Here is a 24,219-nt window from a genome sequence, read left to right as displayed (position 1 = left end):
AGTGAGCATAACTTGCCCGTAGGCGGAGATGTACATGACTGTAAATCTATCGCACAGTCATAGGTACGATGAGGAGGTAGAGAAGCTGCCACGGGTCTTACTGAACACTTCCTTCACGCTTCATAAGTTCACAGACTCATCTTGCAACACAGAACTAGACACAGACGTACAAGCAGACACAAGACAAGAGGCAAAGTACTGATTACTCCAGGCAGAAATAGAATTATGTCCCCAGTAGACCCTGGAGTTATGCTTAACCAGCCAAGGGTTACCAAGGACGACAGGAACCAGGGGTGGATCAGTGAGAAAAAAGTTAATGCTTTCTGTGTGGTTCCCTGATGTCATCAGTGTAAGAGTGTTCGTGGAACGTGTGATGGCTGGCAGACTAAGTCTATCCTTGTTTTCCTGAGACCAATGTGCTTCAATGATGACCCTGGGACAACAATTGCCTTAGCCAATCAGCGTTTGTGACGTCATCACCACGAGACTTGCGCCCCCTCCCCCCCCTGCCTGCAGAGTCCGCCAAATTAAAAAAAAAAAAAAAAAAAAAACTACCGCCTCTGCAGTGCGCATTGCAGACAGTGCGTGCGTGCATCCCATCTGCCAAAAGCACAGCAGTTACAAGGTAAGTCAAATGATTTAAAAAACTAAATTATAATATTAGTGTACAGCAGTATGCTACTATGACATTAGTTTGCATTTGCGAGTGAATTGTCAGATTACCAGCCAAGATTAATCACCATTGCTACATTGAACAGGACTAACGTTACAGACTGTGTAGGTTAAGTGATAACGTTACATATATATGGGTGCCAGTGACACAGCAAAGGTTCTTAAAATCTCTTTAATTAGCATCTAAGCGCAAAAATCTGTTGCGTTCAGTTGCATCTTAACAGCACTAACGTTACTTTGCGTGCAGCTCGGTCCAACAGACTGTACCGTTAACATTAACGTTACAGCGCCACGCGATTGACTCGCTGCGAGTTCCAGGTAACGTAGAAGTGTTTAATTTAGCTTATTTATCAGTATTATCTTATATCACCGATTTATTCTGTTACATGATGTTGTCTTCAGACCATCATATGCATATGTTGACCTCAAGTCATCACTGACTGATTCTGTTACATGATGTTGTCTTCAGACCATCATATGCATATGTTGACCTCAGGTCATCACTGATTGATTCTGTTACATGATGTTGTCTTCAGACCATCATATGCATATGTTGACCTCAGGTCATCACTGATTGATTCTGTTACACGATGTTGTCTTCTGACCATCATATGCATATGTTGACCTCAGGTCATCACTGATTGATTCTGTTACACGATGTTGTCTTCAGACCATCATATGCATATGTTGACCTCAAGTCATCACTGATTGATTCTGTTACATGATGTTGTCTTCAGACCATCATATGCATATGTTGACCTCAAGTCATCACTGACTGATTCTGTTACATGATGTTGTCTTCAGACCATCATATGCATATGTTGACCTCAAGTCATCACTGACTGATTCTGTTACATGATGTTGTCTTCAGACCATCATATGCATATGTTGACCTCAAGTCATCACTGACTGATTCTGTTACATGATGTTGTCTTCAGACCATCATATGCATATGTTGACCTCAGGTCATCACTGACTGATTCTGTTACATGATGTTGTCTTCAGACCATCATATGCATATGTTGGCCTCAATTCATCACTGACTGATTCTGTTACATGATGTTGTCTTCAGACCATCATATGCATATGTTGACCTCAAGTCATCACTGACTGATTCTGTTACATGATGTTGTCTTCAGACCATCATATGCATATGTTGGCCTCAATTCATCACTGACTGATTCTGTTACATGATGTTGTCTTCAGACCATCATATGCATATGTTGACCTCAGGTCATCACTGACTGATTCTGTTACATGATGTTGTCTTCAGACCATCATATGCATATGTTGACCTCAGGTCATCACTGACTGATTCTGTTACATGATGTTGTCTTCAGACCATCATATGCATATGTTGACCTCAAGTCATCACTGACTGATTCTGTTACATGATGTTGTCTTCAGACCATCATATGCATATGTTGACCTCAAGTCATCACTGACTGATTCTGTTACATGATGTTGTCTTCAGACCATCATATGCATACGTTGACCTCAGGTCATCACTGACTGATTCTGTTACATGATGTTGTCTTCAGACCATCATATGCATATGTTGACCTCAGGTCATCACTGATTGATTCTGTTACATGATGTTGTCTTCAGACCATCATATGCATATGTTGACCTCAGGTCATCACTGACTGATTCTGTTACATGATGTTGTCTTCAGACCATCATATGCATATGTTGACCTCAGGTCATCACTGACTGATTCTGTTACATGATGTTGTCTTCAGACCATCATATGCATATGTTGGCCTCAAGTCATCACTGACTGATTCTGTTACATGATGTTGTCTTCAGACCATCATATGCATATGTTGACCTCAGGTCATCACTGACTGATTCTGTTACATGATGTTGTCTTCAGACCATCATATGCATATGTTGACCTCAGGTCATCACTGACTGATTCTGTTACATGATGTTGTCTTCAGACCATCATATGCATATGTTGACCTCAAGTCATCACTGACTGATTCTGTTAAATGATGTTGTCTTCAGACCATCATATGCATATGTTGACCTCAGGTCATCACTGACTGATTCTGTTACATGATGTTGTCTTCAGACCATCATATGCATATGTTGACCTCAAGTCATCACTGACTGATTCTGTTACATGATGTTGTCTTCAGACCATCATATGCATACGTTGACCTCAGGTCATCACTGACTGATTCTGTTACATGATGTTGTCTTCAGACCATCATATTCATATGTTGACCTCAGGTCATCACTGACTGATTCTGTTACATGATGTTGTCTTCAGACCATCATATGCATATGTTGACCTCAAGTCATCACTGACTGATTCTGTTACATGATGTTGTCTTCAGACCATCATATGCATATGTTGACCTCAGGTCATCACTGACTGATTCTGTTACATGATGTTGTCTTCAGACATGCATTACCATGATGAATTTAGTTCTGCTGTGAGTGGGATGCTGATCTCAAGCTATTTTATATATGCTGTCCCATATCTGCACAGTTGTCATGTAATGAAGTGGAAGGATATGGCAGCACCCATTCCCTGCATTTGCTATAACTAAATAATGAATATTAATATTAATTCAAGATCCAAAAAAAAAAAAAGTTAGTAGGCCAAACACAGTATCATAATATCAATGTCATACTGACTGTACTTGCTTCAGAATCTGATTTTTTAACATCATTGTTGTTGTATTTATTTTAAAATGCTTGACTAAGAGAACAAAATAGTTGAATGAACTAATGAATGAAGAAATAAATATACTGCATCCAAAATATATTATTCAGTCATACAGCTGTCAATTTTATAACATAAATGTCAATAATCTGGAGCACATAAGTGGTTCCCAACCCCTGACCAGTTTTTTTTACAGAGAATCTACATGGATAAAATAGAGTAAAATGTGTTCCAAATTGCTTCCCTGATGGTTATAATGACCTCAGAGAAGACCTTTCACTGTCTTAATTGTTGCTTCTGTATTTGAAGGTCACCAAGTTGCAATAAGATCGCAAAATGGAAGGTATGATTTTCACTTTATTTAATGTAATTTAACTATGTTTAATTTAACATCTGTTCAACTCTAACACAATGTATACCTTGCTGTTGGGGGGAGGGGTTGCTTCTGTAAGCTACATGTTATAATAAACATACCTTTGCATTTCTTTCAGATGGCCAATTTAATTTGTATTGTTAATGAAAACCTAACGTTCTTGCAAAATGTGTCATCTATGAATTATTCTTTATCTTTGTAGATGTTAGGCCATTAAGGTGTCTTCAAAATAAGAGGCCAGCTTTCCCAATTGGAAGTGTGGGGCCATATAGTCTACAAGTGAAAAGTTTCACAAGTTTAATGGAGGACAAGGAGGTTTCTGATGAGGTAACTTAATATCCTTGCAAATATTTACACTTATTCTTTTCCACTTTCCATACCACCAAAACAAACAACCATGTCCTCTGACTAGCATTTAGCCTTCACATTATGGAATAAATATTATTCGATTAAATTTAAAAGGGGAATTTTGCTAAATAAATAATCTAGGTCATGTATTAAATTCATACAAATGTAAATATGAACACCTATTATTGATAATTTCTATGAAACTATACTTTTTCTTATTGATGTCACACTGAAGCTGTGGTTTTCATAATAGGGACCCTTTAAGCTTACCGAACAATAATACGAAGTCTTTAAAAGACAGTGTAAAATCACAGAAATGTCCACCAGACACTGTGAATGGATACCCATATCTCCGAGTGCAATGGTCTGATTAACTTGACATTACAGAAGGCATATAATAACAAGCACATCAATTGGTTAAGACATCAAGTAGGATGATTATATATATTTATAATATGTAATCTGAGCTCAAAGATAGTAGTGTGCTTAATGGGTACTTGGGCTTAATAGGTACGTTTACCCTACTTAATTATTTATTTTGTTTTCATTTGTGGAACCATAAAGGTCTAGCACAGGACTGGTGATAAATGATTCACAACATTTCTATGTGATTCAAAATATAGAGCAGTTCAAATCTTTTACCTTAAATTTTTGCCTTGAAATTTTCAGGTCATGAATTCAATATGTAATGTCCTTAGCAAGGTAAGTGTAATTTTACCAGCAATAATTTGAATTTGGATATATCTAAATGTGCAGTTAAGCTTGCTTTAACACGTTTATTTCTCTATTCAGTTCTTGATTTAAATGTTAGAATGTGAAAATGCAAAACAATATTTTATTTCTCAACCTTAAATCAGGATCGCCAAGGGGTTGTGCATGTGAATTCCCAGGCTCTCACAAAAATACTAGATGGCTCCAAAAGGGCAAAAAGTCATTATTTTCTGAAGGTATGATGAAATGTTTTGTCTCTTACCTGCATGTATTTGGTAGGCATTATGTTAATGAATCACTGCTAGGTGTCAGTTAGCTGAATTAAACATTGTCATATTTTATACCTTTGAATTCATTTTCTATTTCGCTGAATTACAGAATAACATTTTTGAAGGGGCCAAAGAGGTGGTTGGCGTATATCTTGAGCGTGGCAATCACTGGAGTTTTTTTGTGAGTCAAACCTCTTTAAAGTTTTTGTTTTTCACATGTAGATTCCATTTTATTCTTTCCTTTACATAAAAATCTTAGTTATCTGCCAAATCACCACTTCCAAATGCTTCTATTTTGTGTAAAAATGTGTCTTAAACACCACAAAACCCATGAAAATGAACAAATCTGACTAACATTGTTATTGTCAGATTTCTTCAACATCAGCAATTTCTTCAATGTGTTGTTTAAGACATGTTCTCATACACTGGAGGCCAATGACAGCTGCAAATTGGCAGAACATATTGCAATAAGTGTCTTATGGTTATTATAATGTCAAATACTTCTGTTTTAGCATTGCAATGTTGACAGCAGGTGCATCACCTATTTCAATTCCCTTGGAGAGACGGAGTGGCAGTGCCAAGCAATTGCTCAACACTGGTGGTTGGTATTCATTGTTTTGTTTACTATAGGGATGTCAGTCGTCTAGAGGCAAAGGTCTACTTTAAAGCCAATATGGCAGTACCTTCTCCCATTATATACAGTATATAGTTCCGCTGTTGTTCAATTATGCTCACACGACTAGCACATATACTCACCAAAAAATTTAGTAGCCAAATTTAGTAGCCAAAATTGAAATGGAGTTTTGACTGATATGGTTATAAGTATGACAAAATAATTATTTTAAAATTATATGTTGGAGTTGGATTTCAGTGTTGATTTATTTTGTTGATTACAGTGCATTTGCATCTGCAAGGGGAGTGAAAGGAGAGTGGGACCTTAAAACCATAAAGCACAATATGCAAACTGATTCAGTGTCATGTGGTGTCCACACACTTGCGGTAAGTTAATTTCCATTACCAAGCCTAGATCACTGCAGGCATGTGTTGTAACCAATTGAATTTAAACTTTCTGTCATACATAATTTCCCCTTGTACTTATATTAAAGGGTGAATAACATGTCAGAATCTGTATTTAGTGACTAATATCCTTTTTTTCCTCTGTCTTGCATTTTCTTTTAAAATACTTTTGTCTTCCTTCAAGTTTGCCACTGAGTTTATGAAGTCTGGTGGCTGCATTACCTTCTTCCAGTGCCCTGTAATACAACAAGAGAGAATGCGCCTGGCCTCACTTTTGTTTCAGTCTTTAGATATGTTCCTTATTGATGGAAATGTTATCAATGGATAAGTATATATATATATATATATATATATATATATATATATTTGAAGGGTCAGAATTTTGGGCCCTTGCCATATTTCTTACACATCAACAATGTTGTTTAAGGAGACTGGAGATAATCAGTGTCTCCTTTGTAAGTCAAAAAGGAAAAGCAACAGGCCACTTAAATAAAAAATAAAAAAAATCCATAAGCCAAAGTTTCAGAACCTTTTATACGCGCTTGATAAGTGGTCAAATTATGTTTGTTTTGGGGTTAGATAGCCAGAACTGTGGATGTACAACAGCAAGAAAAAATATTTTTGTTGGTCAATGTAACTGGAAATGGGGCAAGTGGTCAAAAATCTGAAACTGTTCCTTTAAGCCAAAAAATAATTATAATATACTGTATATATTTACAGATCGAACAAAAAAGTGTGGAATTTGTGCCAAAAATGTTTCAGGGATAAAGAAAGTAAGTGTTCACATACGATAGTGATATTCTGTATGTGTCTTCATGCATAATCATCATATTCTAAATGTGAATACACAAAAATGCATATACACACCATACACTCACAGGTTCATAATTTTTTTTTAAACTTATCAAAAAATTGTTGGCCTAAAATAATCATCCTTACAGATATCATACTTTGTGTTTCACATCCATCTTGTATATGTAATGTCTCTGTATTTTGTTTTATCAGGCTGCATGTACCTGTGGGGCAGTGTTGCATGTAGAGTGTGCAACCACACCCATGTGCTACATATGTCAAGGTAAAAGACAAAATCTCAGAAGTGACGTAATAACAAAAGTTGATTCTCTAATAGTGTTGTCACGATACCAAAATTATGACTTCGATACGATACCAGACTAAAATATCGATATATCGATACTAAATCGATACCACAGTAAAAAAAAAAAAAAAAGATAAGATGCTTAATATGACAACAGAACTTATTATTATTCATTGTTATTTTTTACAAAAAAATCATGTGGCCAGCATGTTCCTTAGGGTTGGGCATCGTTTTGATTTGAACAATTATTGATCAATTGATCAATTACTATTAAAATTATCTCACAAATTTTTGCTTTTTGTTGCAATAGCTTACACACAGCACAAGAAAGCTTGATTTCGAATGGTAAATTGAATTTAAAAAGACGAGTAAACAGTAATAAAATAAGAACAAATAAACAGATTACAAACAATAGCACAAATAAATGCAATAGAATAGAAGATACAAATGAAATAGACTGCTTTATTTTTTCAGGTAGGTCTAACATTCAGATAAGAAACTGAATTAAAAAAATGCATAGTAATTACATTTAAAACAACATTGGATAATGTTCTTTGTAAAAAATTCAATAGCGTACAGATGAAACTATTAAAGTTACACAAGTTGATCAGTCAAGAGCAGTTGATCGTTTGTCTTTTTGTAGTTTGAATAGCAAATGACTGCGGTCCCTTTAAGACTATCGGACGCATGGATCCTAAACACTGCTCCTGTTACTCGTTCTTCCTGAACTGTTTGCGACTGTGTTTACGTTAATACTCTTCCATTTGTGCACTGATAATTCTTTGAGTGTATTTGACCAATAATATGCTGGAAAAAGAAGCAAATGTTTGCACTTGTATCATGTCAGAGGCGGCTTTATTACGGTAGGCTGTGTGTGTGCGCTTCAGATGTGAGCACGAAATCTGCGGGGATTAGTAGAATTCATTTATGTGCAATCCCGCGCGAAATTCAGACCGATCACACACTAACACTAACACACTGTCATGAGGAAAGAGTCCAGCAGAACGCGCGTTCGCCGCGCTCAGAGGTTAACCGGGCTGAGTGAGAATATGCCGGTGTGTGTCAACTCGCTTTCGGTCGGAGAAGGAGAGCGCAGCTGGTATCGATACTGTAAAAACGGAGAATCGTATCGTTTCAAATATTCCAGTATCGATACATATCGATATTTTTGACAACACTATTCTCTAATAGGGCTGCACAATTACTCTCACTCACTCACTCACTCACTCACTCACTCACTCACTCTCACACACACTCACTCTCACTCACTCTCACTCACTCACTCACTCTCACTCACTCACTCACTCACTCACTCACTCACTCACTCACTCGCACTCACTCACTCACTCACTCACTCACTCACTCACTCACTCACTCGCACTCACTCACTCACTCGCACTCACTCACTCACTCACTCACTCACTCACTCACTCACTCACTCACTCACTCACTCACTCTCACTCACTCGCACTCACTCACTTACGAGTGTCGTAAATGATGTGAATTTTTTGTATTTGACTTTTCATACAGATGACGGCAACCCATTGGCCCTGATCTCTCTGCCTGCACCAAGCAGTGCATCACACTCAGGTAACTGCTTTATTGACTAGTTAGATTCCTTGCATCATGTAGAAGTTTCTTTTAGGATATCTCACACATTTATAATTTGTTTCTTTTTACACCACTGACCCAGGCCTGTTAGCCCAACCATCTAGATCTCACTCACTCACTCACTCACTCAAATACTCTCACTCACTCACTCACTCATTTAAATACTCTCACTCACTCTCTCACTCACTCACTCAAATACTCTCTCTCTCACTCACTGAAATACTCTCACTCACTCTCTCACTCACTCTCACTCACTCACTCACTCACTCAAATACTCTCACTCTCTCTCACTCACTCACTCACTCACTCAAATACTCTCTCTCACTCACTCACTCACTTATACTCTCACTCACTCAAATTCTCTCTCTCACTCACTCACTCACTCACTCACTCACTCACTCAAATACTCTCACTCACAGTCACTCACTCACACACACACACACTCACTCACTCACTCACTCACTCACTCACTCACTCACTCACTCACTCAAATACTCTCACTCACTCTCTCTCACTCACTCACTCACTCACTCACTCAAATACTCTCACTCACTCACTCACTCACTCACTCAAAAACTCTCACTCACTCTCTCTCACTCACTCACTCAAATACTCTCACTCACTCACTCACTCACTCACTCACTCACTCACTCACTCACTCACTCACTCACTCACTCACTCACTCAAATACTCTCACTCACTCACTCACTCACTCACTCACTCACTCACTCACTCACTCACTCAAATACTCTCACTCACTCACTCACTCACTCACTCACTCACTCACTCACTCACTCACTCACTCACTCACTCACTCTCACTCACTCACTCACTCACTCACTCACTCAAATACTCTCACTCACTCACTCACTCACTCACTCACTCACTCACTCTCACTCACTCACTCACTCACTCACTCAATCACTCAAATACTCTCACTCACTCACTCACTCACTCACTCACTCACTCACTCACTCAAATACTCTCACTCACTCACTCACTCACTCACTCACTCAAATACTCTCACTCACTCTCTCACTCACTCACTCAAATACTCTCTCTCTCACTCACTCAAATACTCTCACTCACTCACTCTCTCACTCACTCACTCTCTCTCACTCACTCACTCACTCACTCACTCAAATACTCTCACTCTCTCTCACTCACTCACTCACTCACTCACTCACTCAAATACTCTCTCTCACTCACTCACTCACTCATACTCTCACTCACTCAAATTCTCTCACTCACTCACTCACTCACTCACTCACAGTCACTCACTCACACACACACTCACTCGCTCACTCACTCACTCACTCACTCACTCACTCACTCACTCACTCACTCACTCACTCACTCACTCACACACTCACTCACTCACTCACTCACTCACTCACTCACTCACTCACTCTCACTCGTTCACTAACTCGCTGAATGTGAGTGTCGTAAATGATGTGAATTTTTTGTATTTGACTTTTCATACAGATGACGGCAACCCATTGGCCCTGATCTCTCTGCCTGCACCAAGCAGTGCATCACACTCAGGTAACTGCTTTATTGACTAGTTAGATTCCTTGCATCATGTAGAAGTTTCTTTTAGGATATCTCACACATTTATAATTTGTTTCTTTTTACACCACTGACCCAGGCCTGTTAGCCCAACCATCTAGATCTGCAAAAGGATTTGCACTACAACAGGATAACAAATTAATAAACTTTCTCTTTTCATCTACTCACTCACTCACTCACTCACTCACTCAAATACTCTCACTCACTCTCTCTCACTCACTCACTCAAATACTCTCACTCACTCACTCTCTCTCACTCACTCACTCAAATACTCTCACTCACTCACTCAAATACTCTCACTCACTCTCTCTCACTCACTCACTCAAATACTCTCACTCACTCACTCACTCACTCAAATACTCTCACTCACTCACTCTCTCTCACTCACTCACTCAAATACTCTCACTCACTCACTCAAATACTCTCACTCACTCACTCACTCAAATACTCTCACTCACTCTCTCTCACTCACTCACTCAAATACTCTCTCTCTCACTCACTCACTCACTCACTCACTCACTCAAATACTCTCTCTCTCACTCACTCTCTCTCACTCACTCACTCTCTCTCACTCACTCAAATACTCTCTCTCTCACTCACTCTCTCTCACTCACTCACTCAAATACTCTCTCTCTCACTCACTCACTCAAATACTCTCTCTCTCACTCAAATACTCTCACTCACTCACTCAAATACTCTCACTCACTCACTCACTCAAATACTCTCACTCACTCTCTCTCACTCACTCACTCAAATACTCTCTCTCTCACTCACTCACTCACTCAAATACTCTCAAGATTCAAGATTCAAGATTCAAACAGCTTTATTGGCATGGTGAAGGAAATCTTTACATTGCCAAAGCATTCATAACACTATACGAAATAAATAATAATACAAATAAAATAAAATTACATGAAAATAAACATAGCAATAAAAATGTCCAATCTTCTAATATTTACAAAGTGGTTAGCTCTGTCCTGCTGGAGGCTCTTTTGTCGTGACAGGACTTCACGTATCTGGCAGCCAGGTTTGGGTTCGCTGGGCTTTCTCCGAGCAGGAGTGGGAGTTTGTCCATATTTGATAATTGAAGGAAGTCTTTCTGATGGGTTGTGAAAAGGGGATAGAATGTGTCTCTAATGTTTTTATAATTGGGGCAGAATGTCAGGAAATGTAGCTCTGTTTCCAGCTGCTTCTCTGTGCAGTGAGGACACAGTCGCTCTTCCTTCGGCAGCCAGGTCTGTCTGTGTCTGCCTGTCTCTATGCTCAGACTGTGTTCACTGAGTCTGTACATGCTCAGGACTTTCCTCAGCTTAGGGTCGCTCACTTTACTCAGGTATCCTGCCAATTCATATTTTCTGTTTAGGGCCAAATAGCATTCCAATTTACTCTGTTTCTCTGTTGCAACTGTCCAATGTTTGAGGTATTTTTCTTTTTGTGTTTTAATGATTTGGTTTGGTCTGGCTATGTTTTTATTGTCAGTTTGTGACATCAGCTCTAAGACCAGTCGGCCGAGGGCGTTGTTCTCTGGCTTCAGCTCTCGGTAGGTCAGGGCTTTGTGATGGAGGGTCTTTTCATCGCTACTTTTTAAGTGGGCATGGAATTTAATGGCTCTTTTTTGAATGGTTATTACCAGGGGGTATAGTCCTAATTCTGCTCTACAGGCATTATTTGGGGTTTTGCGCTGAACTCGTAGCAAGATTTTGCACAGCTCGGTCTGCAGAGTCTCTATTGGGTGTTTGTCCCATGTTGAGAACTCTTGGTCTGAGAGCGGACCCCAGACTTCACTCCCGTACAGCGCGATGGGCTCTATTACGGTCTTCATTATTTTTAGCCAGATTCTGATTGGGATGTCAATTTGTATATTTCTCCTAATAGCATAAAAAGCTCTCCGTGCCTTTTCTTTTCAAATACTCTCACTCACTCTCTCACTCACTCTCTCTCACTCACTCACTCACTCACTCACTCAAATACTCTCACTCTCTCTCACTCACTCACTCAAATACTCTCTCTCACTCACTCACTCACTCACTCAAATACTCTCACTCTCTCTCACTCACTCACTCAAATACTCTCTCTCACTCACTCACTCACTCAAATTCTCTTTCTCACTCACTCACTCACTCACTCACTCACTCACTCACTCACTCACTCACTCACTCACTCACTCACTCACTCACTCACTCACTCACTCACTCAAATACTCTCACTCACAGTCACTCACTCACACACACACACACTCACTCACTCACTCACTCACTCACTCACTCACTCACTCACTCACTCACTCACTCACTCACTCACTCACTCTCACTCGTTCACTAACTCGCTGAATGTGAGTGTCGTAAATGATGTGAATTTTTTGTATTTGACTTTTCATACAGATGACGGCAACCCATTGGCCCTGATCTCTCTGCCTGCACCAAGCAGTGCATCACACTCAGGTAACTGCTTTATTGACTAGTTAGATTCCTTGCATCATGTAGAAGTTTCTTTTAGGATATCTCACACATTTATAATTTGTTTCTTTTTACACCACTGACCCAGGCCTGTTAGCCCAACCATCTAGATCTCACTCACTCACTCACTCACTCAAATACTCTCACTCACTCACTCACTCATTTAAATACTCTCACTCACTCTCTCACTCACTCACTCAAATACTCTCTCTCTCACTCACTGAAATACTCTCACTCACTCTCTCACTCACTCTCACTCACTCACTCACTCACTCAAATACTCTCACTCTCTCTCACTCACTCACTCACTCACTCAAATACTCTCTCTCACTCACTCACTCACTTATACTCTCACTCACTCAAATTCTCTCTCTCACTCACTCACTCACTCACTCACTCACTCAAATACTCTCACTCACAGTCACTCACTCACACACACACACACTCACTCACTCACTCACTCACTCACTCACTCACTCACTCACTCACTCAAATACTCTCACTCACTCTCTCTCACTCACTCACTCACTCACTCACTCAAATACTCTCACTCACTCACTCACTCACTCACTCAAAAACTCTCACTCACTCTCTCTCACTCACTCACTCAAATACTCTCACTCACTCACTCACTCACTCACTCACTCACTCACTCACTCACTCACTCACTCACTCACTCACTCACTCACTCACTCAAATACTCTCACTCACTCACTCACTCACTCACTCACTCACTCACTCACTCACTCACTCAAATACTCTCACTCACTCACTCACTCACTCACTCACTCACTCACTCACTCACTCACTCTCACTCACTCACTCACTCACTCACTCACTCACTCACTCAAATACTCTCACTCACTCACTCACTCACTCACTCACTCACTCACTCTCACTCACTCACTCACTCACTCACTCAATCACTCAAATACTCTCACTCACTCACTCACTCACTCACTCACTCACTCACTCACTCAAATACTCTCACTCACTCACTCACTCACTCACTCACTCAAATACTCTCACTCACTCTCTCACTCACTCACTCAAATACTCTCTCTCTCACTCACTCAAATACTCTCACTCACTCACTCTCTCACTCACTCACTCTCTCTCACTCACTCACTCACTCACTCAAATACTCTCACTCTCTCTCACTCACTCACTCACTCACTCACTCACTCAAATACTCTCTCTCACTCACTCACTCACTCATACTCTCACTCACTCAAATTCTCTCACTCACTCACTCACTCACTCACTCACAGTCACTCACTCACACACACACTCACTCGCTCACTCACTCACTCACTCACTCACTCACTCACTCACTCACTCACTCACTCACTCACTCACTCACTCACACACTCACTCACTCACTCACTCACTCACTCACTCACTCACTCACTCTCACTCGTTCACTAACTCGCTGAATGTGAGTGTCGTAAATGATGTGAATTTTTTGTATTTGACTTTTCATACAGATGACGGCAACCCATTGGCCCTGATCTCTCTGCCTGCACCAAGCAGTGCATCACACTCAGGTAACTGCTTTATTGACTAGTTAGATTCCTTGCATCATGTAGAAGTTTCTTTTAGGATATCTCACACATTTATAATTTGTTTCTTTTTACACCACTGACCCAGGCCTGTTAGCCCAACCATCTAGATCTGCAAAAGGATTTGCACTACAACAGGGTAACAGATTAATAACCTTTTTCTTTTCATCTACTCTCGCTCGCTCACTCACTTACACTCACAACTGTTAACAAATTCGCTCTGTAAACTTTCTCTACGTAATTGTACATTCGGAACATTTATATTGTTTATGTTGCTCCAATGATGTGTCAGCTTGATAATGTAGAAAACACCTAGAAGTCTCTGTGTTCAGTTTGTTTATATATTATAAACAAATATTGTTTACTTGTTTTGACATGGGACATAGTAAGAGCAGACATGTATATAGTGTTATATAAAGGAGTGACAGTCCTCCTCAGAATAATTACATATTTATAAACTGTCCCACATTGTAAACCTATGATGTTGACATGAGTTCTGACATATTTTTGAACAGAAAATACTGTTATGTCCATGTTGGAGGCCATAGGAAAACCTATGGCCTGTTGCAGTGAGGAAGAAATGGAGGAGGAGAAAGAGAAGCATGAAAAACTCAACGAAGAAAGACATAGGGAAGATGAGGGAGTGAAAGAAAAAGAAAGGAAAGTGTACAAAGTTTTAGGAAGGCTAACGGCGCAAGGGAAGAGCTACGAGGTAGATGAAGAGGAGTTGAGGAGGAGGGTTAAAGCAGAGAACATGTCTACAAACATGTTCAGGATGTTAATAAGGGTTTGTATTTAAACTATGCATACATTTTAAGTATAAAAACATCATGTTGAATTATTAATAACATCCAGTCATAAACAGTTCACATAAAAACCCACTCTGCCCCTCATAGCTATTTACAGGCACGGTACAGTACATGATTGATATTTAGAAAGCCCTGCTCTCGTGCTTTGCATCTGTGACACTGTACTTGTTCATACATAGGTTGGCAAAAAAGATGTCCCACCCAATGTGCTGCAGCAGCCGAGAAAGGCAAAAACAAAGGTAACCATATTTAGCACATTGACAGAGGGCGAGGCGGAAGACCTTGCCAAGGGGTTTGGCATGGCACTGGCCAAACATTTGCCAAAAGAAAAACTGCTTGCTGGGATACCTGAAGAGGACATCCCAGCAACACTGTAAGTGTCTGTTTTCTCTCTCTCTCTCTCTCTCTCTCTCTCTCTCTCTCTCTCTCTCTCTCTCTCTCTCTCTCTCTCTCTCTCTCTCTCTCTCTCTCTCTCTCTCTCTCTCTCTCTCTCTCACTCAATGACCTACACCTAATCATTTCTTGTTAGTCTCTGACTGTTTATGTAATTCTATGCTACATTAACTCCATATCACATTGTTGTGTCTAGGATTGCTGGCCTCTGAGGCCCAATAGGAAAATATGGTAGCAGCATGGATTTAGACAGATTTCTGCTTTTCTTTTTATCTTCAAGTACAAATGTTGGGCACATTAATGTTCTAGAAGTGTTTGTTCTGTTAACAGAAACTATTTTGGAGTTTCTTCACCCTTTTTTAAACTTAGTTGGCCTAATGTGCATTTTATTCTAATATTACCATTGTACAAACATCTTCAGCCTGCTGTCTAGTCCCTGTATCTAGAGGTTACATAATTAGAGAATGGTGTAATGTGTATTGCATTTAGACTAGGGCTATGATGCAAGTGTAATAATCCCAGTTTTCTGACATAGACAAGTGATTTAATAGCAGCATTGTGGTGAGTAGTTACTCAAGTATCAAACATTTTAATGTTTTTTATTATTATTATTATTTACAGGAGGAGCATTGAACGAATGAAGATCAATGTGCAAAACCTTGGTCCTGATTCAGACCTGGATTTGGTCACCCACCGCTTTGGGCCAACAGCAGTTGATATTTTCTTTTCATTTTTGGAAGACAGTATGAAATAAGGTTTGACACAGAAAACAATGTATATTTATTTTCATAATCAATAGTTTTATTGCAACTTTACAATAACTGCACTTTAATAAAAAGTTCTTTACCTTACAAACCTTGTTTGTATTATTTTTTGAACCTCTGATTGCTTTGTGTTTTCTTCTTGACTTGATAGGAAAACTTGTGACATCTGTCTTCATCTCTGAGGAAGTGTCTCTGTCAGTTTTTCTTTTTCGGTTTGCAAATAGTGGACGTACTTTACGTGACTTGTTCTCATCACAAAGTCTTTTAAAGTTCATATTTTCTTCTTTTGTCTGCACTTCTAGCTCATTTATTTTATGGACAATATCCTCAGGAATTCTCTTCCATGTCTGTAGAGTCTTTACTATACTTTCCAGTTTCCTGATAGTTGTACTACGCCTATCTTCATCTGCAATTTCATCCTCATTTGGTATTGGCTCCACTGAATTGTTAACAGGAGTTTTTGATTTTGTATCACTCAACTCATTTAAAAGTCCCTTTGCAAGTAGTAGACAAGCGCATTTTTTATGATATGTGAAAGTAAAGCAATCACATAGATTTGTCACAATACATGGTTTTGATACTGGTCTTCCAAATAAGCTTTCAACCTCTAGTGTTTTTTGAGGCTTTGCAGAAATGGTATACTTATTCTTTTGAATCAAGTTGTTGGCATGGGCTTGCAGTTGTGTGTCCATGTCTGGAAAGGTCTCACCATCAACACAAGTGAGAAGACTTAATAAAATGAGATGCTTACATGTGCGTCCCCTTGTACCAGCTATACAGCTGCAGAACTGTTCTGCAGGGCACACACAGTAAACTACATGTGGGTTACTTTCAGATGGAACATTGTATTTGTATGTCTCTGTTGAAGCTAGATTAACTCTCATGGCCCAACCATTGTCTAGCATTCTCTGAGCAGACTTCTTTATTTCCTCCATTTGACTTTCCAGAGGGTTATAGACCCTCCCAGCAGACTGCAAATCCTGTATTATGTTGAAGTACTTGTCAGTCTTGTTCAGTAGCACATCAATCAGATGATCCAATCTACGGTTTCGTATGCCACAGAGGAATTGATATTTTAAACGGTGGAAGAGTCTATATGGAAAAGAAAGCAGAGAAATCAGAAAATACTCAAAACCCTATGGTAGCTTTCAGTTTGTCCACTAATGAAGCAAACATGCATAAAAATGGTATATACCGTTCTATTAGATTGTTTGTGTCAGAGTCTCCATGCTTATAACACCTTCCAAAATTAGACCAGAGATGACCAATTGGCTCCCAGTGGTTCCTAAAGTACTTGCAGACATCTTTTAAGTCCTTAAACTGGCAGAGAAACATCTCAGCTTTTTTCTTGAATTCCTGGTCCTGTAAAAATCGATAAAGAAAATGTGTTTTGTTATTAGTACAAGAACTGCAGTTGATATATAGGTCATCCTTGGTAATCAGAGGTAATCCTTGATACAGACCTCAACCTAGTGTGTGCAGTCATGTTCTTGATTTATTATAATAAAACCATTTAGGACTAAATGAAACATGATAGAATAAACAATTCTATGATTCTATTTGCAGTAAGTAAAATAATTTTATATTAATAAAATATTTAATTTAATTTAAAGAAGACTACAAATAACTGAACGTGTCTGACTAATACAGTGTGAGCCAAATGAGTGTTGCATCAGGAGTCCGATTTAATTTATTGCGAGCACGAAGAGCTGACAGACAAGATGATCACTGTTTTCAAAGTGAAATGTACAACTTGTACGTTTTATTGTGAAAACACTTGCTTTGCAGCACTCAAGTGGCCGCGTTTTACTTTTGCTTTAGAATTAGCGATTTAAAAGCCCTTACCGATGATACTGGTATTGCTGATTAACCAGAAGAAAAATGTCTTTGTTACATTCATAATTTTAGATCAGATTAAAGGAACTGTATGTAAGAAATGTATTTCAATTAATCATAAAATGACCCTGATGTCACTAGACATTAAGAAATCATTTTAATTTCAAATACTTCAATCACTAGCTGCGTTTCCATTACAGATTTGCGAAAAACTTTTGCGATATTTCTTAAATGTCGATACAAAACTGTTGCGAAATGACAGCGTTTCCATAGCTGCAGTTATGCGACTAAAACGTTACTTTCCTCTCGCGATAGGTCAGTCCAAAACGATGGCACTTGGTAGGTTTGTACATCCCATCCATCACACTAGCCATTATTTTTATTGGAAGGAGACATGTGCTATCCACGCATTAATGGCAAGGAAAGCCTCTTAGGTTACTGAAGCGGCACGGATATGAGGTGTGTGTGTGTGTGTGTGTGTGTGTCAGATCTGCTTCAAGGTCTTCATGATGATGTAGCATTTCTGTGTTTAGAATCCAGTATTCCTGTAATCCTATATTGTCTTTTATGAGTTTAATAAAGAACTCCATCTCGTCTTCTCTCCAAACCGAACCCGTCATCTGTAAAGAATGATCGACTTTTACCCGCGCCAGGTTGACGCAGCTAGAGTAGAGCGAAATGTTTGAATTTGCATGTTAACTCAAATGTTTTTGTTTTTTTTACCACTTTCGTTATTTTGGCTAGATATTTCGTTTGATGGACATATGAACTGAATTTAGAAATGCTTTGGAAAAGAAAAAATGGCATTTAATAAACGAAATAATTTTTTTTGAAATGGAGACAGCGTTGGAGTGAGTGCATGCAAAATAATGAGTTCCCTGAGTCCACAAATAAAAATAGACAGCTTATAGTTTATAATTATGTCTTGAACTTATCTGTAGAGCTAAAAATGACAAGAGTATTGTGAATTGTTTCATCTCTCTTAAAGGAAGAAGAAAAAAATGAGAATGTCGGCGCTTTTATCGGCTGTGGGTTAAAGAAAACAGCCTAACTACGAAACTAAATAGGCTACGTTTAGGCCTAAACATTAGCCTGTAATATTATTATTTTAATTTAGCCTATATGTTGATTATGAAAAGTGAGCAGCATGAGTAAGAATCGCAATATGTTTGAGACCTGGGGAGTCACATGATTTTGATCACTTCAAGTTTTATTTTCTAGAAAGTCTTTCTTAAATTTTTTTTTTAGTTTTGTATAAATTGTATTTTTATTTTGATCGATGTTTCATAAATTAATTGCCTGTTTATTAAATAAGACATAAACTAAGATCGTCTGGAATGGATTGACGTATGTAACTGGCCTGTTTCCTCGGCCTTTGAGTAGCCTAAGGCTGAAACTATAGGCTAGCTCTTTCTGTTTTAATACATTTCTTGAATATATGTCTTAATTACAGTATATATAGCCCGTAGTCCTTATTAGGAGAAAATATATGTCCTTTTAACTACAATATCTTGTTATTACGACACAATTGAGTGGAAAATATAATATATAGGCCCTATGTTGCAGCAATGCATCACCGCAACAGGTGACATGTAAATGCGGAAAAAACGTTTCCATTGCAGTTTTGTGAAAATGTCCTTTTTCAAATTGCCTGAAAAACCACCTCATGAGAGCGTAAAAACTTTTTTGCGATATATGGGAGTTTTTGCGAAATTGCCGCGTTTCCATTGGGCATATTTTCTAATCGCAATTTCAATTTGCGCAATTTGAAGGGTAATGGAAACGCGGCTACTGACAACAGTAGTCTGGCCAGGATATTGTCATGTAAAAGTTGTTGTTGCAGCCCTCAACTGATGTTGATGTTGACATGTTGTGTTTTGGCCTGAAGCTCCACCCTCCACCTATCGGCCAATCACAAAGTCAGTAGTGATTTAAGCATCCGGGTTGTCTGCGCTACTCTAGTTACCACAGCTGCAAATCTACAAACGTTCCTGCTGATCCTGCAGCCAATCTGGCAACCTCGAGTCAGGGGGAGGGGGTATACCTGCAGTACCAGTTTTGGCCACAATCTAAAATACACTTCCTTTAAACTTATAGTCTAATAAATATAGTCTAATCAGCAACATTTAAAACTGGACAGCATTGCACTGTATGTATGTCACACTATAAGTAACAATTGCACTATAAAACAAATGAAAAAGCAACATACCGTGGAACAGGATTTCAGCTCTGACATTAACTGCATTATGTGTGCTCTCGAATCTGCCTTTTCAGGTCCACTCACACCAGATTCCGATCTTGACAGCCAACGAGTTACTGCCTGTGTGTAATAAATAAATTTGTAAATAAAAATAATTTATTTAAACTGGTGAGATATTCCATTGGTCTAATGAACGTGGCTAGAATTATTGTGTTAAATTGATGGCAACAACTCAAACCTTATAAAAAAAAATCAAATATGTTATTATTGCTATAGTTTAGTAAAAGTTAAATCAATATTTGTGAATATCAGAGAATTAAGAGACACACTTGTGATGTCACCAGGTATTTTATGAGTTCACACTTACAAATAAGTCCAATAGAAAATTATATCTGTATTTGGCCTACAGTCTGAGGAGAGGGCTCCAAGCTCGGTATTTGGCCCGAACCCAGAGTACTCCCCTTGTATTCCTGGCTGAAGTAGGAATGAGTCAAGAGTGATTTTAACAAAAGTAAAGAAATCATACTAAATGTTTTTTTTTGTACTGTCTCGAATAAGCTATTTTACATTTAAAAAAATGCTTTTTTTTACAAACAATCAATCAGTAATCTTTATTTATATATCGCTTTTTCAGTCACTATTGTTTCAAAGCAGCTTCAGTGTTAAACAGGACAATACTGCAGCAGAATTAGATTTGGCTGTACAGTCGTACTGGAGAAAACAGTGATGTTATCAGCTTATTTTAATTTATCATATAGCGACAATGTTGGCAGATCTGTATTATAGTTTATAGAATTAAATAAGACCTAATTCATACATTTTATTTGTATATTTAGTATTTAGTGTCCCCAACTGACCAAGCCAAGCCAGAGGCGACATACAGTCAACAAGAAAAAAAATTAGCTGAATTTATTACAATGACCCGTTCAAAAGTGTAAGAACCATTGATTCTCAATACTTCCACGGCACAATTAATACAATCCACGGCAGTGTGTCTTGTGATGGTTGTTGTTGAGTCTCTTGTTTGTCCTGAGCAGTTAAACTGACCAGTTCTTCAGAAAATTACTCCAGCTTCCGCATGTTATTTAGTTTTCCAGTATCTTTTGCATATTTGAACCCTCTCCAGCAGTGACTATGATTCTGAGATGTGAAAACAATTGAGAGACTCAATCACAATAATAATAATTTTAAAAAAAAAACTCCAGAAAGAAACACGACGCATTAAGTCGTGAACAACGCATTCACTTTTGTTTAAAGCTAGGTTGAAGAGTTCTTATTTTGTATGGGTATAAATTTTACCAATGTAGTACTACTGCCCTTCAGAAGCAACAGGAGATACTTACCAATTAAGTACAATTTCAAAGTTCAAATATGCAGAAGATGCTTAAAACTGAAGAATGTGCAGGAGCTGGGGGATTTTTCTGAAGAACATTGGGCAGTATAACGGCTTAGAACAAACAAGAGATTAAAAAAAACAACCATCACAAAACACACACAAAGCCATGGATCATATAGAGAACAACACATTATTGAGAATTAAAGATTCATAAACTTTTGAATGGGGTCATTTTAAGAAATTAAACTTTTTTTTTATTGTCGCATTGTGGACTATATGTAAATATCATTTATATAAAATATCTAATTCAGGACAGCACTAAATAAAAAATAACATGCATTTTTGTATGATATCTTATTTAGTTTCTTGCATAGTCTTCCTCTCATGGTGATAGAATAGACACGATAATTGCTGATGGCAAGTTTCTGATAACGTGCCCCTCCTGAACTGTAAATAAAATATGTCTGGAACTTCTCCAAAGACAAAGAATGGCAGACTGGTGTGAACCTACATTGGGGTTTAACACCCAGATAATCTAGAGTAATTATATTGTTGTATTATGTTGTATCTACCTTATTTTGCAAGGCAAAATGAGTTTTTCTATCTACTGATTCATTAGCCACTGTAGATAAATAAATATAATAATAACTACCTGCTGTAAATCCTAAAACTGTTTGTGCCATGTGTTTACAATTACAACTTTACAATAAAATAGACTTATATTATTCGTTCAAAAGGAGCAAAAATCTAAGCAGTCATTTAATCTTAACAGTACTTACTTGGGTTACATGGTACCAACAAAGGAGAACGTCTGAGTCGCTGAATACCTTACGGATGGCATTGATTTCAGCCTGGTCTTTATCAACCATAAAGCACCTACGAAAATAAATACATGCTTACATAAGGTGAGAGGCAGAGAAAATCTTTAGAAGTTACTAATTCAAATTTGAAATCATTCTGTACATTGTAAATGCACTAAGATTTATATCTACAGCAAGTAATCATAGAATGCAGTTAAAGGGATAGTTCACCCAAAAATGAACATTTGGTGTTTATCTGCTTACCCCCAGGGCATCCAAGATGTAGGTGTGTTTGTTTCTTCAGTTGCTCGTATAATGCATGCCAATGGGGTCTAATTAGAATTATAAGGAGCTCTATGCATTATACGAGCAACAGTTAAAAATCTTCATTTGTGTTCTACTGAAGAAACAAACACACCTACATCTTGGATGCCCTGTAGGTGAGCAGATAAACATCACAGGCTCATTTTTGGGTGAACTATCCCTTTAAGAAAACAAAGTTTTTTTCTTCATTGCAAGATTGTTCTCTATGCAAATAGTAAAAAATATATAATTACACATTTAGTGTAATGTGTGAAGCCATGTGTTCATGGACATCCTTCCTGTGAATCAATTGTGTGTGATCAAAATATAGTGTTTTAAATGCATTTGTGATGCACTCATTTAGGTGATTTAGACAAATAAATAAAAAATAGATGCACTGTAGTCAAACAACTAGTCATAGAAAAAAAATATTAACTTGTAATTAAGCTGACTTCAAAACCTGACTTTCATGAACCTGAAATAAAGGCATGCATAAAAAGTTAAATTTTAAAAATATATATCACCCAAAACTGTCAATTCTGTCATCATTTACTCTCCCTCAAGTTGTTCCAGCTTTGTTATGCTGAATACAAAAGAAGAAATTATGAAGAATGTTTGTAATCAAGCAGATAGCGCAACCATTGACTACCATAGTAGGGGGAAAATACTATGGTAGTCAATGGTTGCTTGGATCTGCTTGACTACAAACATTCTTCATAATTTCTTCTTTTGTATTCAGCATAACAAAGCTGGAACAACTTGAGGGAGAGTAAATGATAGAATTTACAGTTTTGGGTGAACTACCATTATTGAATAATGTTTGTATTACGTTGGAGCTACAGAAAATGTTGGTTTCAGCTTCTGTAGTGCCAGCTGAAGTGTGGCCTGCTTTTCATTTCCCAAGATGATATAGGCAACAGGTATGCCATGACCATGACTGTCCCTGACAACTAATGTGAATAAAGGAAAGCCATACTGGTTGACACCATGTGTTGCGTCCATAAACACAATCTCTCTTCCATATTCTTCTAGGTTATCTCTCATGGATGGTGTTTGAAGAACTATGACAAGATCAGTTAGATGACTGTGAGGCTGATAGAAAACAACAGAGTCTCTGAAAGGGCCCTCAAGAAGTTGTGTTGTGCTACTGGCATCATCTTTGTGTAGCTGATTTTTTCGCATCATGCATGTCCGGATATTTTCAATGTCTTTTGGGGTAACAAAATATGCTCGGTTGTTGAGATCAGTATGCCCCTTTTCCTTTGACCATTCGTGGGATTTTAAGAGAACTGTATCTGGTTTAACACCAAGAGATATTAGATCTTGAATGTACTTCACTAGCTCTGGACAAATTTTTTCTGAGTGACCCTCAGAAGAACTTGTTGGGTCATGTCCTGAATGAATGCTATAAATCCTT

General features: G+C 38.2%; 3 protein-coding genes across 3 annotated transcripts; 2 read left to right on the top strand and 1 right to left on the bottom strand.

The window, feature by feature from the left end:
- The first annotated feature begins 609 nt into the window (after positions 1-609).
- On the top strand, positions 610-6,395 carry LOC137044742 (uncharacterized). The gene is made up of 9 exons (XM_067421003.1): positions 610-625; positions 3,659-3,692; positions 3,925-4,049; positions 4,740-4,772; positions 4,928-5,017; positions 5,160-5,231; positions 5,563-5,651; positions 5,947-6,049; positions 6,252-6,395. The coding sequence occupies exons 2-9, from the start codon at positions 3,686-3,688 to the stop codon at positions 6,393-6,395; spliced, it is 663 nt and encodes a 220-aa protein (XP_067277104.1). The 5' UTR covers positions 610-625; positions 3,659-3,685.
- A 397-nt stretch (positions 6,396-6,792) lies between these two features.
- LOC137044741 (uncharacterized) lies at positions 6,793-16,317 on the top strand. The gene is made up of 11 exons (XM_067421002.1): positions 6,793-6,840; positions 7,073-7,142; positions 8,694-8,753; positions 10,260-10,319; positions 10,423-10,475; positions 12,727-12,784; positions 14,287-14,346; positions 14,450-14,500; positions 14,877-15,148; positions 15,350-15,543; positions 16,185-16,317. The coding sequence occupies exons 2-11, from the start codon at positions 7,124-7,126 to the stop codon at positions 16,315-16,317; spliced, it is 960 nt and encodes a 319-aa protein (XP_067277103.1). The 5' UTR covers positions 6,793-6,840; positions 7,073-7,123.
- A 757-nt stretch (positions 16,318-17,074) lies between these two features.
- LOC137044740 (uncharacterized) lies at positions 17,075-22,568 on the bottom strand. The gene is made up of 4 exons (XM_067421001.1): positions 22,479-22,568; positions 20,373-20,483; positions 17,523-17,689; positions 17,075-17,120 (listed from the first exon to the last, which is right to left on the bottom strand). Exons 1-4 carry the CDS (start codon positions 22,566-22,568, stop codon positions 17,075-17,077), a joined length of 414 nt encoding a protein of 137 aa, XP_067277102.1.
- Positions 22,569-24,219: the final 1,651 nt, after the last annotated feature.

This window comes from Pseudorasbora parva, chromosome 17 (assembly GCF_024679245.1).
Source record: "Pseudorasbora parva isolate DD20220531a chromosome 17, ASM2467924v1, whole genome shotgun sequence".
In the NCBI taxonomy this organism is placed as follows: Eukaryota; Metazoa; Chordata; class Actinopteri; order Cypriniformes; family Gobionidae; genus Pseudorasbora; species Pseudorasbora parva.
The sequence above is the reverse complement of the archived record's forward strand: the minus strand, read 5'-3'. Positions and strand labels throughout refer to the sequence as shown.

Coding starts and splice junctions, on each gene's coding strand:
- LOC137044741 (XM_067421002.1), top strand. Junction 8,754..10,259: donor AAGCAGTGCATCACACTCAG/GTAACTGCTTTA, acceptor CTTTTCATACAG/ATGACGGCAACCCATTGGCC. Junction 15,544..16,184: donor GAGGACATCCCAGCAACACT/GTAAGTGTCTGT, acceptor TATTATTTACAG/GAGGAGCATTGAACGAATGA.
- LOC137044742 (XM_067421003.1), top strand. Junction 5,232..5,562: donor GCAATCACTGGAGTTTTTTT/GTGAGTCAAACC, acceptor CTTCTGTTTTAG/CATTGCAATGTTGACAGCAG. Junction 5,652..5,946: donor GCAATTGCTCAACACTGGTG/GTTGGTATTCAT, acceptor TGTTGATTACAG/TGCATTTGCATCTGCAAGGG.
- LOC137044740 (XM_067421001.1), bottom strand. CDS start 22,568: ATGGTTGATAAAGACCAGGCTGAAATCAATGCCATCCGTAAGGTATTC. Junction 20,484..22,478: donor GTTGGTACCATGTAACCCAA/GTAAGTACTGTT, acceptor TATTACACACAG/GCAGTAACTCGTTGGCTGTC. Junction 17,690..20,372: donor AGCTGAAATCCTGTTCCACG/GTATGTTGCTTT, acceptor CGATTTTTACAG/GACCAGGAATTCAAGAAAAA.